At 41.6% G+C, this 19,582-nt stretch overlaps 1 protein-coding gene across 5 annotated transcripts in view; it reads left to right on the top strand.

Moving 5' to 3' along the window:
* Positions 1–13,940, top strand: part of DIP2C (disco interacting protein 2 homolog C) — a 288,411-nt gene extending 274,471 nt beyond the window's left edge. For all 5 annotated transcript variants that reach the window (XM_052692779.1, XM_052692777.1, XM_052692778.1 and 2 more), the window contains 5 exons: positions 2,890–2,947; positions 3,991–4,065; positions 5,247–5,421; positions 6,575–6,698; positions 10,689–13,940. In XM_052692779.1, coding sequence (XP_052548739.1) covers positions 2,890–2,947; positions 3,991–4,065; positions 5,247–5,421; positions 6,575–6,698; positions 10,689–10,941 — 685 coding nt within the window. In that variant the 3' untranslated portion in view covers positions 10,942–13,940. The remainder of the gene's footprint in view (positions 1–2,889; positions 2,948–3,990; positions 4,066–5,246; positions 5,422–6,574; positions 6,699–10,688) is intronic.
* Positions 13,941–19,582: the final 5,642 nt, after the last annotated feature.

Below are 19,582 nucleotides of genomic sequence, written 5' to 3'. Positions count from 1 at the left end.
CTAATGTTGCACTTCTGTTTTTCTTTTTAATCTCTTTGTGGCAAAATATCTTGTTATTTCAGAGATGGTAGAGGTTTAATGGCGTGTTCTCACATGCATTGTGAGCTTAGCCAAAAGTTTTTAACAAGGAGTCTCAGTTTCTGAGCACTAACAGGGCCCGAGCAGAAAACCTCCCCTAAATGCAGAGTTGCTATGTGTAGTGCACTGCTGTGATATTTCTGTGGGGATGTGAGGAGGAAAGCACTTTGGGGGGGAGTTTTAACAGAATGGGAAACTGAGAAATTGCACCTTCTGGATCTTCGTGTGCTAAAATTCAGAGGAGATTAAGGGAAATAAATGGAGAAGGGAGCTAGAAGAATGTGCTAGTACTAACAGCAAGGAGGGAGGCACAGCTGCTGAAAGGACGAGAGAAGGAGCTGGTCAGAATTATGGATGTTGATTCATTTCCAGCAGTCACTTCAGTGACTATTTAATATATAGCTTTATTTTATATGATTTCTGAGTTTTACTATGTGCAGTTCCCACGAGGCATGGAATTCAGCAGCATTGCTGAGGCATGTTTTGAAGCAGAAAGGGAGCAAAGAGCAGTGGAATCTTCACAGAATTGAACAGCTCTGACATATACTTTCCCTGCCCCAGAGTGATTTTGTATTAAAATTGAATTATTTTTATACCAATCTCAAATTCAAATAAAGTGTTTGCTGCCTTTTTTCACACCATCTTTCTCACCTCTATACATGGCTGGAGTTTTTTTTTAAATAGTCTATTTTTAAAAATCAAACCTACTTGACAAATGTTGGTAAATAATTGAAGAAGTCTCTGCTAGAGAGGATCCCATGGGTGAGATGATGACCAGTTCTCCTGAGAGCAGCTACCTGTTAGCAAGCGTGCATCGAAAATCAGAGATGTCAGCTAAGAGCTCACTGTAAGGCATTTTCTATTTCTGAACTTCTACAGATTTTACAGAACAGAGTTATATATAAAAAGGCAGAGATAGAGGCATTAATTAACAACTGCTTCTTGCAACATTTGGTTTTTTTTCTCGACGTGCACAGAGTTATTTTTAAACCACTTGCTGCATACTCCAAAATACGTCTGCTTTGACTTGTTGGAGCGGCCGTTCAGGAGGGGCATATACAGACGTGTCTGTTATGGGGCAGCGTGACTTTAGGCATACATGTACACCTTACAGTGAAGCTCCTGAGGTTCTGCTGCCCCACATCTATATCTCTGGTGGGACAGCTGGATACTGCAGCTTCAGTGCTTTTGTTGTGGTGCTGGCGGTGGCCTTGCTGCTTTTCAGCTGCCGTGGGCAACATGCGTACATGTGCACATGCATGCCTGTAACACTCCATAGGCGGAAGAGGGCAATAAAGTAAAATTGGAAAAGAGCTCTGAAATTGCTGGGAACTTGAGATGTATTTCTTGCGTGTGAGAAGCTGTTCACACTGCTGTGCTGTGCCTCAGGGCTCAGCCCTGCCCCATCCATCAAGGCTGAGAAACTCCCCAGCACTGCAGATGAATCTCTATTCACTGTTCGTGCCTTGACCTCGACAGTCCCAGCTTTTATGGATAACTTCTAGAGCAAAGAAATAGTACAAAAAGAAGAGAAAATCTTTTTCCATCTTCTTTTATGTGTAGGGGCTTGAAATTGCCAAAGCTTTGCTCTTCCCCAAGGGACCTTTAGCAGAGTTCTCTGTGTCTCATCCCTCCCTCCCCAGACTGAGCTCTGCAGTGCTTCACATATAAAAAGGTATCAGAACAGCGCAGAAAAGATCTCTCACGACAGCTCTTAACTGACTGCAGTTTTGTGATCACTTCAACTGGATCCAGTTCTCTACACACCTTGTTATGCCTTCCTGTGTGCCCTCTTGTATCAACATTTCTTTTACGAGCTTATTTTTTTATATATCTCAGGGATTTTTTCTTTATAATGTGGCATTTGGTGGAAAGAGAGGGGTAAGAACTGCTTGCTTGGTGGAAGAAGAGATTTAGATCAGCTCTGTGGGATATGAAAATTCGTGAGAGTGGGAAGTTTTTCATGATTCTGCTATGGCTTTTAAGGTATCTCATTTGGGATACAGAAATGCCTATTTGTTACCAGAAGTCTCTTCCCCGTCTACTGGCTGAGCTGATAGACCATTTTAGGTCTTCACAGTCTCTTTCTAATGTTAGATGAGCAATCTCCTTCCAGACCATCATGCTTCTCCAGGAGAGCTGCCATAGCTGTTCCTTCAGTGGGAAAATGAGTTATCTAAGAAGGGAAGAGAGCAGACCAGAGTGTCACAGTCAGTAAGGGTCTGACCTCAACAGTAATAGCATTTTTCATTTAAGGGTTTTTTGTTGTTGTTGTTACTAAAATGTTTATCAAACACTGTCCATCGAAAATGATCAAAAGATTGCTAAGGCAGATTTCGGTCCAAGTTGTGGTTATGGCTCTTTAGGGATGACTTTGGTTTCAACAATTACCCACTTATGGAATGTGGTTGCTCACTCAGCTCACATGCTTTTGTTTCTGTGCCCTGACATTTATGATGTTCTTGTGGAAAATCAATGCTTTAGATCCCTTTTGTTGGGAATAATTTTGTGCTTGGAATTCCATTTACAAAAGTCTATCAAAATAAATATAAGGCACCAATTACATTGGAAGAATTTAGTGTTTAAGAAAATGTTTGTAGCCATCTTTTTTTCATTACTTTCCAAGCTGTAAGTTTTGCCAAAAATTAAATGTTGGGCCTCAGGATGTTTTAGAGGATATAAGCTCCATCTGTTCCAAAAATAGCATTAATCTCTGTGACCATCAGCCGTTCCCTTTAGAAATAAATATCAGTGGAAAGCAAATAAATGCAACCATCTACTATCCATATTATTTTCACGTGTGTTTTACAGAGTTCGTTTAGTAGAAAGAGGATCTCCGCATAGTCTGCCCCTCATGGAGTCAGGAAAAGTAAGTACTGAGAGAAGATTCAAACATCTCCTTTATAGTAAATGATTTCAGTGCATTTCCATGTCTGTTCATTTTTCAAGCAAAAGCAGCACTCCAAAAGTCTTTATCAGCTGTGCAGCCAAAGGCCTTTCTTTGCTGCTGGAGTGCAGCATTGAATGGCCTGCTTCATTGCTCAGAAGCTGCATCTCATCCTACAGATGCGGCACACGTGTGCCTTTAGCGAAGTCTCAGCGTCGACGTTTTACCTGTAGGCTTCTATCCATCGGTAGAGGGGTGCAGCACCCCAGTGGAGACAGGCCAGGGGGCCCAGCAGACACTGGTGCCATGCTCAGCTCTGTGTAGGACACAGCGCCCGGCCACATGCCAGTGGCTGAGGTGTGCTGCCAAGCGTGCCCTGCCTGTGTGAGGCGGAGGGGATGGAGCCGCTACGCTCAGCCACTGAGGCAGCCAGCTCACAGGCTGCCCTTGGCCCTCTCTGTGCTCGTCTAAAGCAGTCTGATTATATCTTTGAGAACGTTCATTTCAGAGGATGCTCCCTGTGCTATTTTAGGTTTTAGCATCATTCCACCTCTGCAGTGTTTGAATGCCAGTCTGTTACATGGAGTCACTGGCAAGGGTCTTGTTCTTAAGAGACTATGTGCTGCCTACAGGGCTTCCTCTTTGCTTCAGAGCAAGCTTTCATGTGAATAGGGTGGGTTTTTTCCATTCTGGTATGTACTGTCAAAGAGATTTGGGGCTGTTTGATATGATTTTTGGAGTTTTTGGGGTTTTTTTTGCTGTTCATTTTGTAGATCAATATTTGACTTTTGACAAGTTTTTATTGATGGAGCAGCTTTCACAAAGATAAGAGGTTTTACTTTAACATTTCCCAAATATCTAGATTTGTTACATCAATTGACTATTTCAATTTTTTATTCAGTATGTCTACTTCTGCTTTTTAAGGATGCCTTCAGATTTACTGTGAAGGCATTTTTGGGGAAGAATATTCAGCTTATGATTGGGTAAGTACCTCCTTTCTCATTCTTCATGTGTTCTTTCAATAGATCCTGCCTGGAGTACGTATCATTATCGCTAATCCAGAAACTAAGGGACCCTTAGGAGATTCTCATCTTGGTGAGGTGAGTCATGAAAACTTCACCTTTGCGTACTTGGAACTGAATCTCAGGGGAAAAGCTATCAAAATATTTGCCAGTGGTTTCCTATCATGCATCTTATTAAATGCTAGGTTAAAAAAACTTAAATGATGCAGACCTCGATTGTGTATGAAGTGCGTGGTGTGATATTTGTGTCTTTATTAAAAATGTTATTGGCATACTTAATAAATGCTAATAATAGCTCAAGTCTATGAAATAATTTGAAAACAATCTGCTTTCTCTAATTACATTTTCTACTTGATGCTTGAGTAATTCCAATGAAAACTTTAATGAAAAAAATAAGTGTATTGATTAGTCTAATTTCAGCTAGAGAAGTTTCAGTGTTTTCCTCTTTATAGTCATTGCGCTTCAGTGCACTGAAGCACTCTCATTAGCTGAGTTGAGCAAGGCTATGTGTTTTTCTGATTTATTTTTAAGTTTATAGAGAAAAAACTTCAAATGTTATTTTCAAAGAGCAATTAAAAGATCTAATTAACAAAATGAGGGATTTGCGTAGTCATAATTAAGATTGCAATCTGATTTGTGAGATTCATTTTTAAGATTTCATCACTATGAAAGTGTGAATATTCCATGATGTCTTGAGTTAGCTGAAATGAACCCTTTTCCACATGTGAAGGTCCCTGGCCTTTCCCTCTAAAATAATGCAAACTCCACTTCAAATGTTGTAGCCTTTCCCACTACACTGGTGCTGTGGGAGGTATCTGTCTGTTTTGTGTTCACTGACAATGTCCAGCTGGATCAAATACACTGAACCAGGCTCAGGGGGCTATGGAAGAGCAGTATGTCTACAGCAGCATCTGAGAATTGCCACAGCCCAGGCAGAGCTCAGAGCAATGACATTTGCAGGAGTCTGTGCAAGTCTGAGTGACCTGGGGCTGGAAAGCTGCAGGGAGAGCGTCCCCACAACATGACTCCTGCATTCCCATGGACTAGCACAGCTTAGCTCTGCGCTTTGACTTCAGCGAGGGCAGATTTGGGTCTTGATTCGTGCATACAAGTGGGTCAGGAACAGTGTTAAAAGGCATTATTTCTGGTTAAATGTATTATCTAGCTATGACTGAAAGTATTTGCATGAAGAATTTTCAATAATGCTACATTCTGGAAAGCTGCTTTAATTAATACCAGTATAATTGCTTTTAACTTAGATATGGGTTCACAGCACTCACAATGCCAGTGGGTACTTCACCATATATGGAGATGAATCTTTGCAATCAGATCATTTTAATTCAAGACTCAGCTTTGGAGACACACAAACTATTTGGGCTCGGACTGGCTATCTGGGGTTCCTGCGAAGAACAGAGCTTACAGATGCAAATGGAGGTAAGGGGTTTCTCCTTGTCTGCCATGGGTCTGTGCGTATAATTTAGATTATGTTGGTTGTGTCTCCTGGCCTGTGTTCCTGTGTTATCTAGCTGGTTCTGTCAGTGAAGCTACTAGAACTGCAAAAAAAAACATTTCAAGACAATCCAAAAATAAAACAAAGACCAAGATTATGCAGTTTGATAATGACAGGAGAATGGCTTTAAACTAGAAAAGGGAAAATTAGGTTAGACGTTAGGAAGAAATTCTCTGCTCAGAGGGTGGTGAAGCAGTGGAACAGGTTGCCCAGAGGAATGCTTCATCCTTTGAGGTAATTCAAGGCCGGACTGGATGGGACCCTGGGCAGCCTGATCTGATGGGTAGCAACAAGCCCATGATGGGACTGGATGATCTTTAAGATCCCTTTCAGCCCAAGTCATTCTATGATTCTATGATTCTATGATTTGTGATTACCACCATGCAACTCTCTGAGTTGTTATGAAAAGAACCAGTTATCTGCTTTTAAGACTATTAGCAAACATAATTTCCTTTAAGGATGATGTGCAAGCGTTTATTATCAGCCTGATATCTTTTAAAAAGCCTAATTTCAGCCTCATTTATTTCTTTAGTCAATAAAAATTCATATTACAAGAGGATTACTCTTCAGAACTTGTATTTTACTTAATGAGATATTTGCTATCTAACATGCTGCACATATTTCTAATTGATGAAGACTACTGTAGTACAACATAAGGCATCAGTACTGACCTTCTCAAGGCTGCTGGAACAACATATTCCATACTGTTAGGGTCAAGTCTTTGAAAACAAAGAGAGAAAAACAAGGAGTCTGTTGTCTGTTTAGAAATCTGCCTTGAAAAAAATTTTTTTTGTTTTTTTTGTTACATCCACCTTAAGGACAAAGGAAATTGTCCCACTGTTCTTGGGTAAAGACTTATATCTTCTTCAGATGTGAATAGTGGTTCTGCATTCCTTCCTTCTGCCTTCTGCTACATTTCAGTGATGAAGAATGCTTATTAGTTTGAAAATCAGTTGGAGGGATCAGAAATTCAAGGATAATTTCTGCTATATGTATTTTCCTTGTTTATTAACGTGATTGTTTTTGTGATTTGATGCTCTGGAGAGCAGTCATTAATTCTTTTTCCCTTACAACCAGAACGCCACGATGCACTTTATGTTGTGGGTGCATTAGATGAAGCCATGGAGTTACGAGGGATGAGATATCATCCAATCGATATTGAGACCTCTGTAATTAGAGCACACAAGAGCATCACTGAATGGTAAGGGTTATGTAACGCTATGGCTCTTATATAAAGCTGGAATATCTATATTATCTGGGGTTTTTCTTGGATATTGCAATTGGTGCAGGAAATGATCGGTCGGGACGGTCACAGGATTTATTACCAGTGGTAAATGTGCCTTTAGGATGAAACTTTTCATGAACAAATGTAATCAGGAAGGATTGTTTTCCGTTAAGATCATTCGATGCGTTTCTTTTCTTTGGTGTGTTTTGAAATATGAGTGAAAGATTAAACTTTCAGTTTGAGAGAAGCAAACAGCTCTCAGGTAGGTCAGTGGATGTTTTCTGCTCTAACCAGGAAAAAAAGCTTGGTGTGAACTCAAGCTTTATGAGTGCTCTTATTAGAAGGAGTAAGCAAGCGGGCATTTAAAATAAATGAACACACTAATAAACGTTATTAGTGAACGCACTGTTACTTTTGAATTGGTCATTAATAAATCAAGCAGCGATCAAATCAAGGTCACAATGGAAATTGAAGCAGTAAATCAATGAGTTAATAATGATGTTGTCTTAATCAATGTATCACATCGTCAAATGCACACAGCAGGTAATGATTTCACTAGGCCGACTTGAGGCCAAATTGCTTTTCATTATTTTTGCATCAGAAGACTGAATCAGGTCGTTGTTTCGGTTTGATCTAACCTCAGCTCAGCCCTTCTTCTTTCAACCAAATCAACAATCTCAGCAGTTAAAGCAAGTCAGCTAGTACAGGATGTGACTCTCCATTTTTGTTTTCAGACTATAGAGTATGGCCTGAAGCAGTAAAGAAGCATAGCAACCATACTGGTTTCTTCAGTGACAATTAGCCGCCTTTTTCTCAAACATCTGTTATGAAACAGTTAATTGCTTGGTTGATTGTATCTGGGGTTTTACCTGATTGCAGTCTTCCTGCAACATAATCATCACCATGCTGTGCTGTGCTGACAAAGGTAGAGGATTCTGGGTTCTCGTAGAGATCAGTACAAACCCACAAAGGATGTCATGAACTGCTCCTTTCATATGTGCTGTATTCTTATCAACAGTGGATGGAAAACTATTCAGGGAAACTCTGTTGTAGATGGCCACAAATTCAAAATCTGTGTGTTCAGGTGTACCTGCTGTCAGAAACGTGTCCTCCTGGGGCAGTGAAAGAAGCAGCCATATCATACTGCAGAAGTGATCATTATTGATTCCAGTGGCAAGAAAGGCTTAAGTTGTATTCCTTTTGTCAATACCACTGAAAGCTCTTTGTGAATCCCTTTCTATCCTTCCCTTCTATTACCATGGAAATCTTGAATGGTATAGGGACAGCTCAGGAAGGGTTGGTGTAGGCTGGGAAAATCAAAGAAAGACTGTTAGATTTCTTCAAGAAGGTAGAAGTACATGAAAATAATTCTTAGACCACAAGCAAAATTTCAGAAAGCATTAGTGATGCTATTACTACCTTCTGCTCAAAGGCAAACTCTGATAGTTGTTAGGTTGTTTTTTCCTCAAGGAAGAGAAATTGGAGGTGAGCTGGATATTTTTGTGAAGTGGTCCTTCAGAAAAACAGGTGTTCAAAGAGAGAAGTTGCCAGTATGGAGTTTTCTTTCATAGTCTGACCCTGACCTTCACTTTTCTCACTCAGCTTTTCTTTCAGCTTCTCCTCTTGTCTTTGGGGAGCACCCCTTGACAAAATAGGATCCAGTCTTTCTTTTATATATGCTTTTGTTTGGGTTGGGACATGAGCATTTGGTTTTGTTAGAGACCGCTGTTCTTTCAGTTACAGTGACCCATTAAGAATTGAACTGCATTGATACCTATTGCAAACAAAAGGCACTGGGCAGGCCAGCCACCAAATAATGAAAATAGCCCCAGCTTCAAAGAAGTGTGCATAACATGTAACGCTGCTGAGGAAAGCACGGACTGTTGACTGACACACGATCTTGCTGTGCAACTTCTGTTACTGAGGATCTGATTGAAAGATCATTTAACGTTATTCTGTTTTCTTAAGAGATTTTAATAGCACAGCCTATGCCTTCGGACCTCCTTTGCCTCAGTGTATAACAAGCACTCAGTCCTTTTCTATTGTGATAACTGCACCAAGCAGTGTAAATCCATCTCAGCTGGTGGAAACATAAAGGACAATATTTCTTTGTGTCTGCAGCGGTCATCACTGAGTTGGAATCATGACAAGAGAAATAAGTTTTAAATTGATACCTTCTTAGGAGTGTCAGTGATCCTTGAATTAAAAGCAGCTTCATGAAGGTTTTTGGAATCAGTCTTTTGAACTCTAGACAAACTGACTTCTCCATAGCTGTGTTTTAGGGACCTACTGCCATCTTTCCATTAATTGCCTTCCCAAGAAACAAGTAACAGTTGGCTTAAGGCATGGTTTCAACTTTCTAGTATTGTAATTAAACCTCCCAAGCTTTTTTTGTTAAAACATACGTAATATTAACTCAGATGCTTGTGTAGCTTACTAGAGCTTGTGTGAAAGCACAGTTACAAATTATAATTCATTTAATAGCACCACTGAGTCAAAAACAACCTTACTTTGAATGCCCATTAGTTTTCCAGATCAATAAGCACATAGGTACATAAAAATTCAATCAAACTGTACTTTAGCAGGATCTGAAAATGAAATATGTATTTTTAATAAGTATTCTAAACCTAAAATCTATTCTTCTAAGTGTCAACTTAGAACACGTTTTGGTAGCTAACTTTCGGGCAAAGTAAGATGTGTTTCCAACATACAAGGATATTCAGAATTTTAATAGACCAGAACAGTGCACTTCTTCAGACTGACTTCAGTCAAGGATTGACCTTAGCATAAGTAGCTCTCTTGAATTTACCTTAGATACAGAATATATTCTTACTTTCAGGTGCTTACACTCAAGACAGTTCTGGAAAATTATCCTCTGATTTTTTAAGGTAAAGGAGGATAGAGCACAGAATTTGTTATTTGAGTTAAAGTGTAAATTCTAATTATTTTTGCTACAGAAGAAGGTAGAGCAAGAAATAACCACTGTTGATATCTTAAACGTGCCTGAGTAAGACTGCACTTCGTGGATCCTCAGTCCTGCTGACCTCCCGTAAGACTTCAGGTGCTTTGGAGAAATTTGAGAAAAGGGGAAAGGGAAGGAGGGAAGAACACACCAGGCTTTTGTACCTTCCCAGCCACCATGGTGGAAGGACAAAGCAAAGTTGCCCAGTAGCAGAGAACAGAATTTACCTGTTCTACCAGCCAAAATACTGGGGTCATACAAAGTTCTTTCAGTAAAGAAGAGACATTGATGATAACGATATTTCTTCCACCATCTCACCTGTTGATAAGGGTTGTAAAAACTCCTGTCCCTTTAAGCCCCCCAGAAATAAAACATGACTGATATAAAGCAGATGGTTTCTGCGTAACCCAATTGATCCAGAAGAAGCTGAGCTCCTCTGTACTGAGCTGTGACCAGCCTGGCAGACCAGCAGCCCAGTGCAGAAGGCCCGTCCCACGCTGGCACAGCACCCAGCAAAAGCCCCTTCTTAGGCAAAGTTTATCTTCTCTGCAGAGCTGTTTTCCTTATGGCCTTGTATCCCTGTCTTCTCTCTTAACCTCCTTTGCTCCTCCGGGCTGTGCTTCAGAAAAACCCAGTGAAAACTTCTACCCACACACTGCCTGCCTTCGTGAGCACAGCAGTGATGTGGCAGCCTGCTGGCTTCAGAGGGGGCTGTGCTGCTTCCTGCTGTCCCCATACGCAGCAGGCAAGGATGAGACTCAAGATTCTGCAAGGTGTAGCCCACATCTTAATGTTGCAGTGATGTCAAAGAGCAAGCTCATCGGACTGGTTATCTGCCCTGCCTGTAAGCACCTTCTCTCTTGTCACTTAGATTCTGTGCTCAGGCCTGAGCACACAGAAGGAGACGTCGCAGCTAAAACAAGCAGTAAATAAGGTGGAAAAAAAAAAACAAAATAACAAAACAAAACAAAAAACCCCTAATACTTCTTTTTCTTTGATTCCAGTGCGGTGTTTACCTGGACAAATTTATTGGTCGTTGTAGTTGAGCTGGATGGATCGGAGCAAGAAGCTTTGGACCTGGTTCCTTTGGTCACCAACGTGGTCCTGGAGGAGCACTACCTGATTGTAGGGGTGGTGGTGGTGGTGGACATTGGTGTAATTCCTATCAACTCCCGTGGAGAGAAACAACGTATGCACCTACGAGATGGATTTTTGGCAGACCAGCTAGATCCCATCTATGTGGCCTACAACATGTAGTCTTGTACCTTAAAGCTTCCATGGACTTTACTATAGATGTATAAAATTTTTTGGTGTCCACTAAAAAAAAAAAAGTGCAGATAAGATGCTGACACTCATCAGAATGAAACTGTTTCTATTATGACTTTTCAAAGCAGTCACGATTGGAAGGAAATGAAATGTGAAATTTTTTCTTTACCGCTAAATTTTAGAAAAGAAGGACTCTGGGGTAAGGCCCTTCGGTTTGGTGGAAAAGCCCATTGAAAACTCTTTCTTTTTTTTTTTTTTTTTTTTTTGCATATTGGACAATACTGCTTTCTGAGTAAATGTGGCTTTGTGTTTGACATTAAGTAAGCTGAAGTAGATTTTTTTTTTCATTCTGCCCTCCGAATGGATTCTTTTAAACCAATTTGCAGACTAATACAAAGAGTCGTTTTCTTCATTTGTTTTAATGTGTCATAAAAAGCTGATGAACACAGACCTGTTGCTAACTTAAGCCATTTTAGGTCCCACATCTTAGGAAACTATGTAGTGGTACGAGGAGAATACCCAAAGCAGCACCTTTCCATTAGAAATCTAGCAGCTTTCTGGCAGAGGTGCCGAAAGCACGAAGGCCAAAGCGCCTTGGCAGTTAGCGTTAGAGTGGAAGAAATTTATAAATAAGGTGTATTTCGGCGACGAACTTGCAAATATCTTTGTACTAAACGAAAAAGATAAAATAAGTTAACTACTTCTTCTGTAATTATGTACAAAACGTTTAATTTATTTTGATCTCTTTAGAAGTATAAAAGAGAAAAAACATTCAAGAATATTAAACTCTTGAAATGTTTGCTAATATAAAAACAAAGTGTTGTATTATCTTGAGTGGATAGTATCACATCAAATATATATATATGAAATATAAATTCACTAATGACAAAAAGATTTTAAAGTTTAAAATGCAGTACTTGTCACTTGCATGGTGTCTCCCACTGTAGATAATCAAATGTTACTCACAAATTTTTTGAACAAAGCAATCCTGGATTGCTAGAGTATCCCTGTCTAAAAGAATCCTCTAGATACCAGCAAGTGGAATTATTGCTGCCTTTGAGGCAGTGAATGAATTTAAAACTAAAAATGCACTACAAGAATTTTTTTTTCTTTGCCATGGAGGCAACAATAAATATTCGTGCTGGCATGTGCATACACTTGTTAGACTTAGAAAAGGCAGGTTGAGGAGTAGCACTGTTGTCTAGCTGCAGAACTTTGTTGCACAATTTTTTCATTGTTTTAGTTGGTGTTTTTATTGCTATAATGAAACGTTTTGGGGTTATTTGCACAGAGTTATCAGTTTGCCTCTCAGCTAGGACACATAGCTCAGTGGCCAAGGCATCCAGTTTACATTTACATGAAATGATTGTTTCAATGGTCTTTAATTTATTCCTAACGGAGAGGAGCGTACAGTCACTACAGCCAAGCCAACACGAATCGTGCATCTGCTAACTAGTCCCTAAGCCAATTAAAACATCAGAGGAACCGAACTGCCTGTTCAAAGAGCGGAGTCCCGGGGTCTCTGACCTGAGGTCATCCGTCAGTGGGCGAAGAGTAGGAAAACATGCATCACAGCTGCCTTCATTTTACTACCTTTGGATAAAGGAGAGGTTTGATTGCCCAGTTCTGTTGTCTTCCCTGCACTCCACAACCCTTTTTTAAAAACTTTCCCGTTCCTTCCTGTGGTTGTACCTGAATTGACCTGTTTGTGATCGAGAGTGGGATTTACCAGCTGCAGTCCAAGAGTGCTTTTCTCATTGTCCAAAATGACGTCCGTGTGCTGGCTCTCATTACCGGATATGCATGACTAAGATTGTTGCAGGGCAAATGTCACCACGTTTCTGTCACCTCTGAGGGGCGTACGTACTTGGTCTGCCTCTGCAGAACGCTGGACAAGAGATGGACCCTGCTAACAATAGTTTTGTTTGGCTTCTGAGTCTCAGTGCTGGGTGTTTGAAATCTCGTTAAAAGGTAGGGACGTTTCGGTCTGCATGTACAGTACAGAGCATCTTACCATGTCTGACTCGTTTTATTTCAGACCATCTATTCAGACACCATTGTCTGTGAATGGCTCTATTCATGCTCTAAAGACCCATCCTCTATTTTGCCAAATTCATTTTCTGCTCCCTTTAAAAAGAATAAAGTCTGTTCCTAATGGCAAGTCGCCGTAAGGTTTCAGACGAGATGTCGATTGACTACAGACATAATTGCAGTGTGCAAACTAACTTGTGAAGTCCTGCTACCGCTGATCTCAGTACTGCAAAACAAATTTAGCTGTCATTTAAGGCATCACTTTAACCCTCACAAAGTCAACTTTGCATTAGTAGAGAAAAAAAAAAAAAAAAAGCACTGCAATGCAGTTGTGAAGCGCAGTTAATAACAGCTCTCTTCTGCAACCTGTCATCTGTGGTTGTTAAATTCTGAGTACAGAGAAATGAGAAACCGAGTTTCTGGTTTTGTTGTGCAAGCAAAAGGCAGGAAACATTTAAGCACCATCAGACCGAGCAATAAAGAAGGATTGTTCTGTATTAGAAATTGTACTGTAGATAAACCATTCATGAGAATGTATAAAATGTTTGTCTTGTGACCTTGTGCTTTTGAAGTCAGACAAAACCATGTAATCAACTTGATGCACATGCACAAAACAGAGGGTACACAATGAACATTGAAACACAAAACTAATCAAACAGGAGCAGATTCCTCATGGTGCTTGTTTATTATATATATTTAATCCTGCTTGACACTTTACCCAAGGGAAGACTGTCCCTTTTATCAGTTGAATGTTAGCAGCGTTATTTCATAGAGTGTGGTGACTGGTTAGAGAAATTCATGTAACTCAGCCAATCACAGTTTCAAACAAAAATTTTTATGTGCAAAGGACAGCAACCTTCTTGTATGTTAAACCACCAGTACGCTTTGTACATCTGTGATAACGCCTGTTTTATATTCAAATGAACAAATAAAAGCTTTTATTTTTGTTGCTCTGAAAATATCAGTTTCTTAATTAGTCATCTAAAACTGAGCTTCCCAGAGCGGCGTGAGCTCGGTGGAGGAACACTTGAGAGCTATACTGTAATTTTATTTTGTTTACCTCTCTTGTTGCATAATTTATTAGTACAAATCATTATACTTTTAACAATGTTTAAATACTGGTGTGGGCATTTATTGCTGAAAGACTTTCATATGGCAACAAATGTTTTTGTGAAATGTTTTTTTAATTCTTTTTAATATATTCAAATATACTGTTCACATTTTTGCTGAAAGTGTAAAGATTATTGTAAGCTTGGTAACATTTTGTGAGAAGCAATAACAAGCATTAGTACTGTAAAACTCCTCAGATTTGTCACATCACTTTTGTCGCAAGGTCGCAAGGGCTGCCGGCACAGCGCGGATCAGACGCTTCAGTCACTGAGCAGGGGCTGCATCTCTGCCAGAGCTTTCAGCCAGTGCAAATACCCAGCAGCTGTTTGTCATACGTGGGCTCCAACATCTCTGTCAGCTTTGGCTGGGCAGACACAAACATGGAGAACTGTGATCCGCTGATTTCCATTGGCCCTTTCCAAAAATAACATGATTTGGGGGCTCCTCTGCTTTATAGCTTCCAACAGGTTTGGATCTACCCTCACTTTGAAAATGACATTTCAGAGGGTGAGATTCGGAGTCCCTGTTCCTCAGCTTGCTTTTCTGAAAAGCTGAAGGTACTGAATGTAATTTCCAGTGGCCCAATTTTGGGTCGCTCAGGGGAATCACAGAACCTTTAGAGTTGGAAGGGACCTCCAAAGGCCATCTAGTCCAACTCCCCTGCAGTGAACAGGGGCACCACAGCTACATCGGGTTGCCCAGGGCCTGATCCAGCCTGGCTTTGAAAGTCTCCAAGGATGGGGCATCAACCACATCTCTGGGCAGCCTGTTCCAGTGCCTCACCACCCTCACTGGGAAAGATTTTTTTCCTTATATCCAAAGCTCTACAGGTCACAAGAATAAATGCAGACTCACCTGGCTCCATTCCTGGCTCCACAACGGAAGATGGCAGCGAGGGGCTGAGCTGGGGTTGCCCTCATGAGGATGGTATGGGAGGAGCATGGGGCCAGGCAGTGGGGCTCATCCACTGTGCCCATGCAGGTCCCACACACCCATAGCAGCAGCGGGAGGGCGAGGGCAGGATGGGGGTAAGAGGAGGATGGCAGGGCAGCTTGTGTTTCCAGAACCCATTTTAGAGAGAGTTTTAGTTAAAAGTTTTGTTGTTTTGTTTTTTAAATGGTGATTAGGATTTTTAAAGGGTCCAAATGTTTTGAGTATGCATTTTAAAAATCATTTTGGGAAACGGTACTGTAATACTTAAAAGCAGTTAGAGAGTCTCAACAACAAAAATATGTAGTAGGGTTATGAAAATAGAACAGTGTAACTCATATTAAGTTAACATGCCTTGCCAGTGAATTGCATCCCATTATATAGCCCTTCTCCCAATGCACATTATCATCTCTCCTAGTTACTCCCTGGTTCAGCAGCCCAGGCTCACAATCTTCTTGACACAGCTACTAAGGAGTATTTCCATACTAGGTCTATCACCAACCTGTTGTTGTTAAGGACATCTTGTATTCTTTCTGGAGGTAGAAGGGCAGTATTTTGTAAGGTTATTGCATTTGTTCTAGAGTTTAAGGTTATCATGTTTGTTCTGTCCTGTTCTAGAGGTTAAAATGTCATAATTGTTTTGTCCTGTGCTAGGCCTACCCTGCAGATGTGCTTTATCTTGGATTAGCCAGAACACTCCAGTTTTGGCTTTTAAGCGAAATATTTGCTGCAGCTTAGTGTGAAAAGCAACTTATGCAGCTGTTCTGTAAGAAAGTTATAAATTTACTAAGGGCCTATACTTGGATATTAGAAGCTTCTACTGCAAACACACTATCTAACTATCACACCATTATCATGGGGAGTGGAGCACAGAGCCTGCTGGACTTAGGTACCTAATCTGAGGTGCCAACGTTTTGATGTGCTCACTGAGATCATTTCCAGTCAGGGAGGTTCCATCTGGGGGCTCGGATGAGCTATGATGTGCAGAACTCAGCCAAGAGTTTTTGAGACCAAAGAGAGGAGATGGATGGAATTAGGAAGATAGACAACATGTAGAACTGAGTTTATCGCAACCCAACAGGTTGAGGAACCTAAAAAAACAGATCTGTGTCAGGAAAGAGGCACAAGCGAGGAAGCAAATGGTCAGTGAAAATGGGTTTTTCCATTCGCACTTCTCTCCCCAGCCCGGATACCTGCTGAGGTGCCCATGTACACCAGCATGCAGGGGCCGTTACTGAAGGATGCTCTGTGGCCATGCTGCAGAAAGGGCCCAGCACAGGGCACCACAGAGGCAGTGATGCAGATCCTCAGGACACCCACCTGAATGTTTCAGTCTTTCTCTTCCCCCTCATTTGGTTGTTAAAGTAAAAGAGAGTAAAGAGCAGATGAACTGTGGACTCAGCAATATTCTCTTTTCAATATAAAAGCTTCAGGTATTTTTTATCTCAGCCTTTTAGCACAAGTGGCTTTCAACTGCTGTCTTTAACCATGGTAAGACGACCATGAAGGATCACTCAATTCTGATAATTTTTGAACAAAACTAGATTTCCCTAAACAAAACTTTTGCTACAATGCTTCCTTGCTAAGTGGCTGCGTAGCAGGTTGCAGCCTCACCACAAAGTGTGATTGCAATTTTGCTGTGTGTGCATGCAGATATGAGTGCTTTCTTTTCACTTTCCTTATAACTGATGGAGTCGTTTACATCACCAGCACATCACAGCTGGCACATCTGTGTGAGGGCTGCACAGTCAGGATGCAGGTTGTCACCCAAGAGAGATGTGACATGGTGTAAGTGTCGGAGAAAGCAAGCAGGTATTCAGGTCAGCAGGAGCAGTGCCCACAGCACGTGAGCGTCTCAGGGTTGCACATGATCTGTAAGGGTGGAGAATGCAATCATGCAGTAAGTTTGAATTGAATAAATTGCAAAAAATCAGCCGAAATTCCATCTTGGCAGTGTTTGCAACAAGAAAACCCTTTGTAAAACCTCTCCTGCCCTTTGTGAGTAGCCTCATACAGAAAGAATCCTAAACACAGAATTGAGTCAACTGAATGGTGGACAAAGAAGTTGCTAAGAAAAAATAAAAAGCAGACTGTAAAAGAATGTCAGAGCAAACAGCATCTCCCTCAAAATCCCATTGTTACTGGTTTGGTTCTGGTTCTGCACTCCTAGTGCAGTCAGCCCTAGTGAACTCTGTAGTGCAGGCTACAGAGATACCCACAGAAAAGACGCTCAGGGATGCTCTGATCGGCATCTCCAGCTCCACTGCTGAGCTATGTGTTCCCCAGTGACTGTCATGGTGCTGTAAAATTGCTTTGTTAAAAGTTTCATGGCACATTTATCAGTGTATGAAACCACCAGCCATCCATCTTCTTGCAGACTCCGGACAGGAAGCAAAACAAAATGATCCTCCCCCTCCTCCTCCTTTTTCTTTTCCTTCTGCTGACACACACTGAATTTCAGCCCCAGCACCACCCTTTGGTGACAGTCTCTCAGCCTTCCTGAGCTCACAGGGCTCATCAGTCGCTGAGCTGTGGGGGTTCAAACCACTGTAAAAACATTACAAAAATTCCTGCTCTGAGAGGCTGAGCCCCAACCTCCAAAAGTGATTTTCTAATTCAAAAGTCAGACCTTTCTGAAAATTATTTTTTAGGATCACTGCAGGCCAGGCTCCTCTGGGCGCTGCTTTGCTTCCCCAAGGAGGGGTTCCAGCAGGTGGGAGGGAGGGGAAGATGGACTGGAGGAGATTCATAGATTGGTTGCATCTCTGTATGGCATTCAGTATGAAGAGTGACCCCATATGCTATGCTGGAGGCCAGTGGCTCTGAGGGCTCTGCCAGCAGCCCCGCAGAAGCTGTCAGTGCTGGAGAGCAGAGCTGGAGCACTGCTGGGTCTGGTGGCTGCAGGGAACTGATGAGCAATTGCTGAGCTTCCCTTTCTTCAGAAGAAATAAAAGGCTTCTGGCACTCGCGGACTTTACAGACTTGTGAAACTCATAGAAAGGCTCTGTAGCCCAGTCAAGTACTGTGTCAGCCAAAGAAATTGCTGCCCTAGTGCACGAGCAGAATGAGGCAGCGTTTTGGCTGTGATTTTGTTGGAGAAGGAACCTGCATCGCCGCTTGGTGCTGGTAGAGCTGTGCTGAACCTGTGGCACCAGGCCTTGGTGGGCCAGGCAGTGTCTATGGAGTCAGGGGAAGTCCTGGGGGGACTCAGATATGTTCTCCATCACTCAGTGTCTGCAGAGGCAGTGATCACCTCGGAGGCCCTTTATGAGGGATGAATGCACATCCCCTGTGCCGTGGCCTATGAGCAAGGCAGGGCCTGAGGCTGTGCATGGCTCCTTGCCGTCCTTGGGGCAGCCAGCTGCCAGCAGAAGGCACATTTCCCATCAACAACATAGTTTAAAAAAAAAAAAAGGAAAAAAAAAAAAGGAAAAAAAAAAGAATTTTCATCTTTTTAAATAGCGCTTCAGCGTTATTCATAGGCATTGCTTTCTGTGGCGGGAGTCCTTTCCCAAGCACCACCAAAGCATGTCGCACACCCAGCTCAGCTGCACAGAATTCAGGGCTATTTTTAGGTACCTCTCTGGGGCAAATCCAGCTCTCGTGGAAGCTTTACACCAGCTCAGCTTCCACTGCCGGCAGTGAACAGCAGCTGGCCGGTGCTGTGTGAGCACACACGCATCCTGCCCTTCTGGTACAGCACGTGCTGCCTCCCCCCCTTTCTCCCTGAGTCCTCAGCCTTTCTTCTGTATCATCTTTAATTATTTGTCTCCTTTTATGTGAAAATTATCTGCACAGCAGCCCCTGTGTTTAATCTCAGCCCATCCACCATTATTTGCCCTTAGCGATTTCTCAGCGCTCGGCCACCAGCCCCAGGCAGCAGCAGACCAGCAGAAATTCCGGTTCTCTGGGTTTGCTCTGGGTTTTCCTCTTCTGATTTTCCAGTTTGGAGCTCCCAGCAGCCCAGCAGCTCTTCTTGAAGGAGCACTACTCAGTGTATAAAGTACTTCTACAATCCTTTTGCCTTCTGTGAATGTTTCATTAAAAAAAAAAATGAGGCTTTTTTTTTTTTTCAAGTGGTTTTGGAAGGTCCGAGGTAGTTTGGTTTGGTGTGGTGTTGTTTCATGGCTTTTTTTTTGTTCGTTTTTAATCTTTTATGTTAGATTTAAACATCTCCTACTTAAACACTACACTTTTTTTCTGAAATGGATGCTCCTTTCCACTTGCAATTGAATTTCCTTAACGTGAAACAATGAAGGAAGGGCCTTTCTGGTTTTCACACTTCCCCCTCCATAATTTGATTAATGAAAGCATTTGGAAAGCATATGTACAGCTTGCATATGTGCATTCTGTGAGGCTAAAATTGGCTGGGTAGCCCCTAACTACCAGTAACAAATCCCAAACATGTTTTACATTCTCACAGAAGAGCTGGAAAAGCAAACAAGCCCTGAGCTGGGCTGATCACTCCACCTAAAGGAAGCGGGAGGCAGAAAACTCCTTATGTAAAATAAAGAGCCAGAGTTACAATAATAATAATAATAATAATGGAAAAATAGCAATA

This window comes from Tympanuchus pallidicinctus, unplaced genomic scaffold, assembly GCF_026119805.1.
Source record: "Tympanuchus pallidicinctus isolate F22 unplaced genomic scaffold, pur_lepc_1.0 scaffold3, whole genome shotgun sequence".
NCBI classification, from domain to species: domain Eukaryota; kingdom Metazoa; phylum Chordata; class Aves; order Galliformes; family Phasianidae; genus Tympanuchus; species Tympanuchus pallidicinctus.
This window is presented reverse-complemented; position numbering and strand designations above follow the sequence as displayed.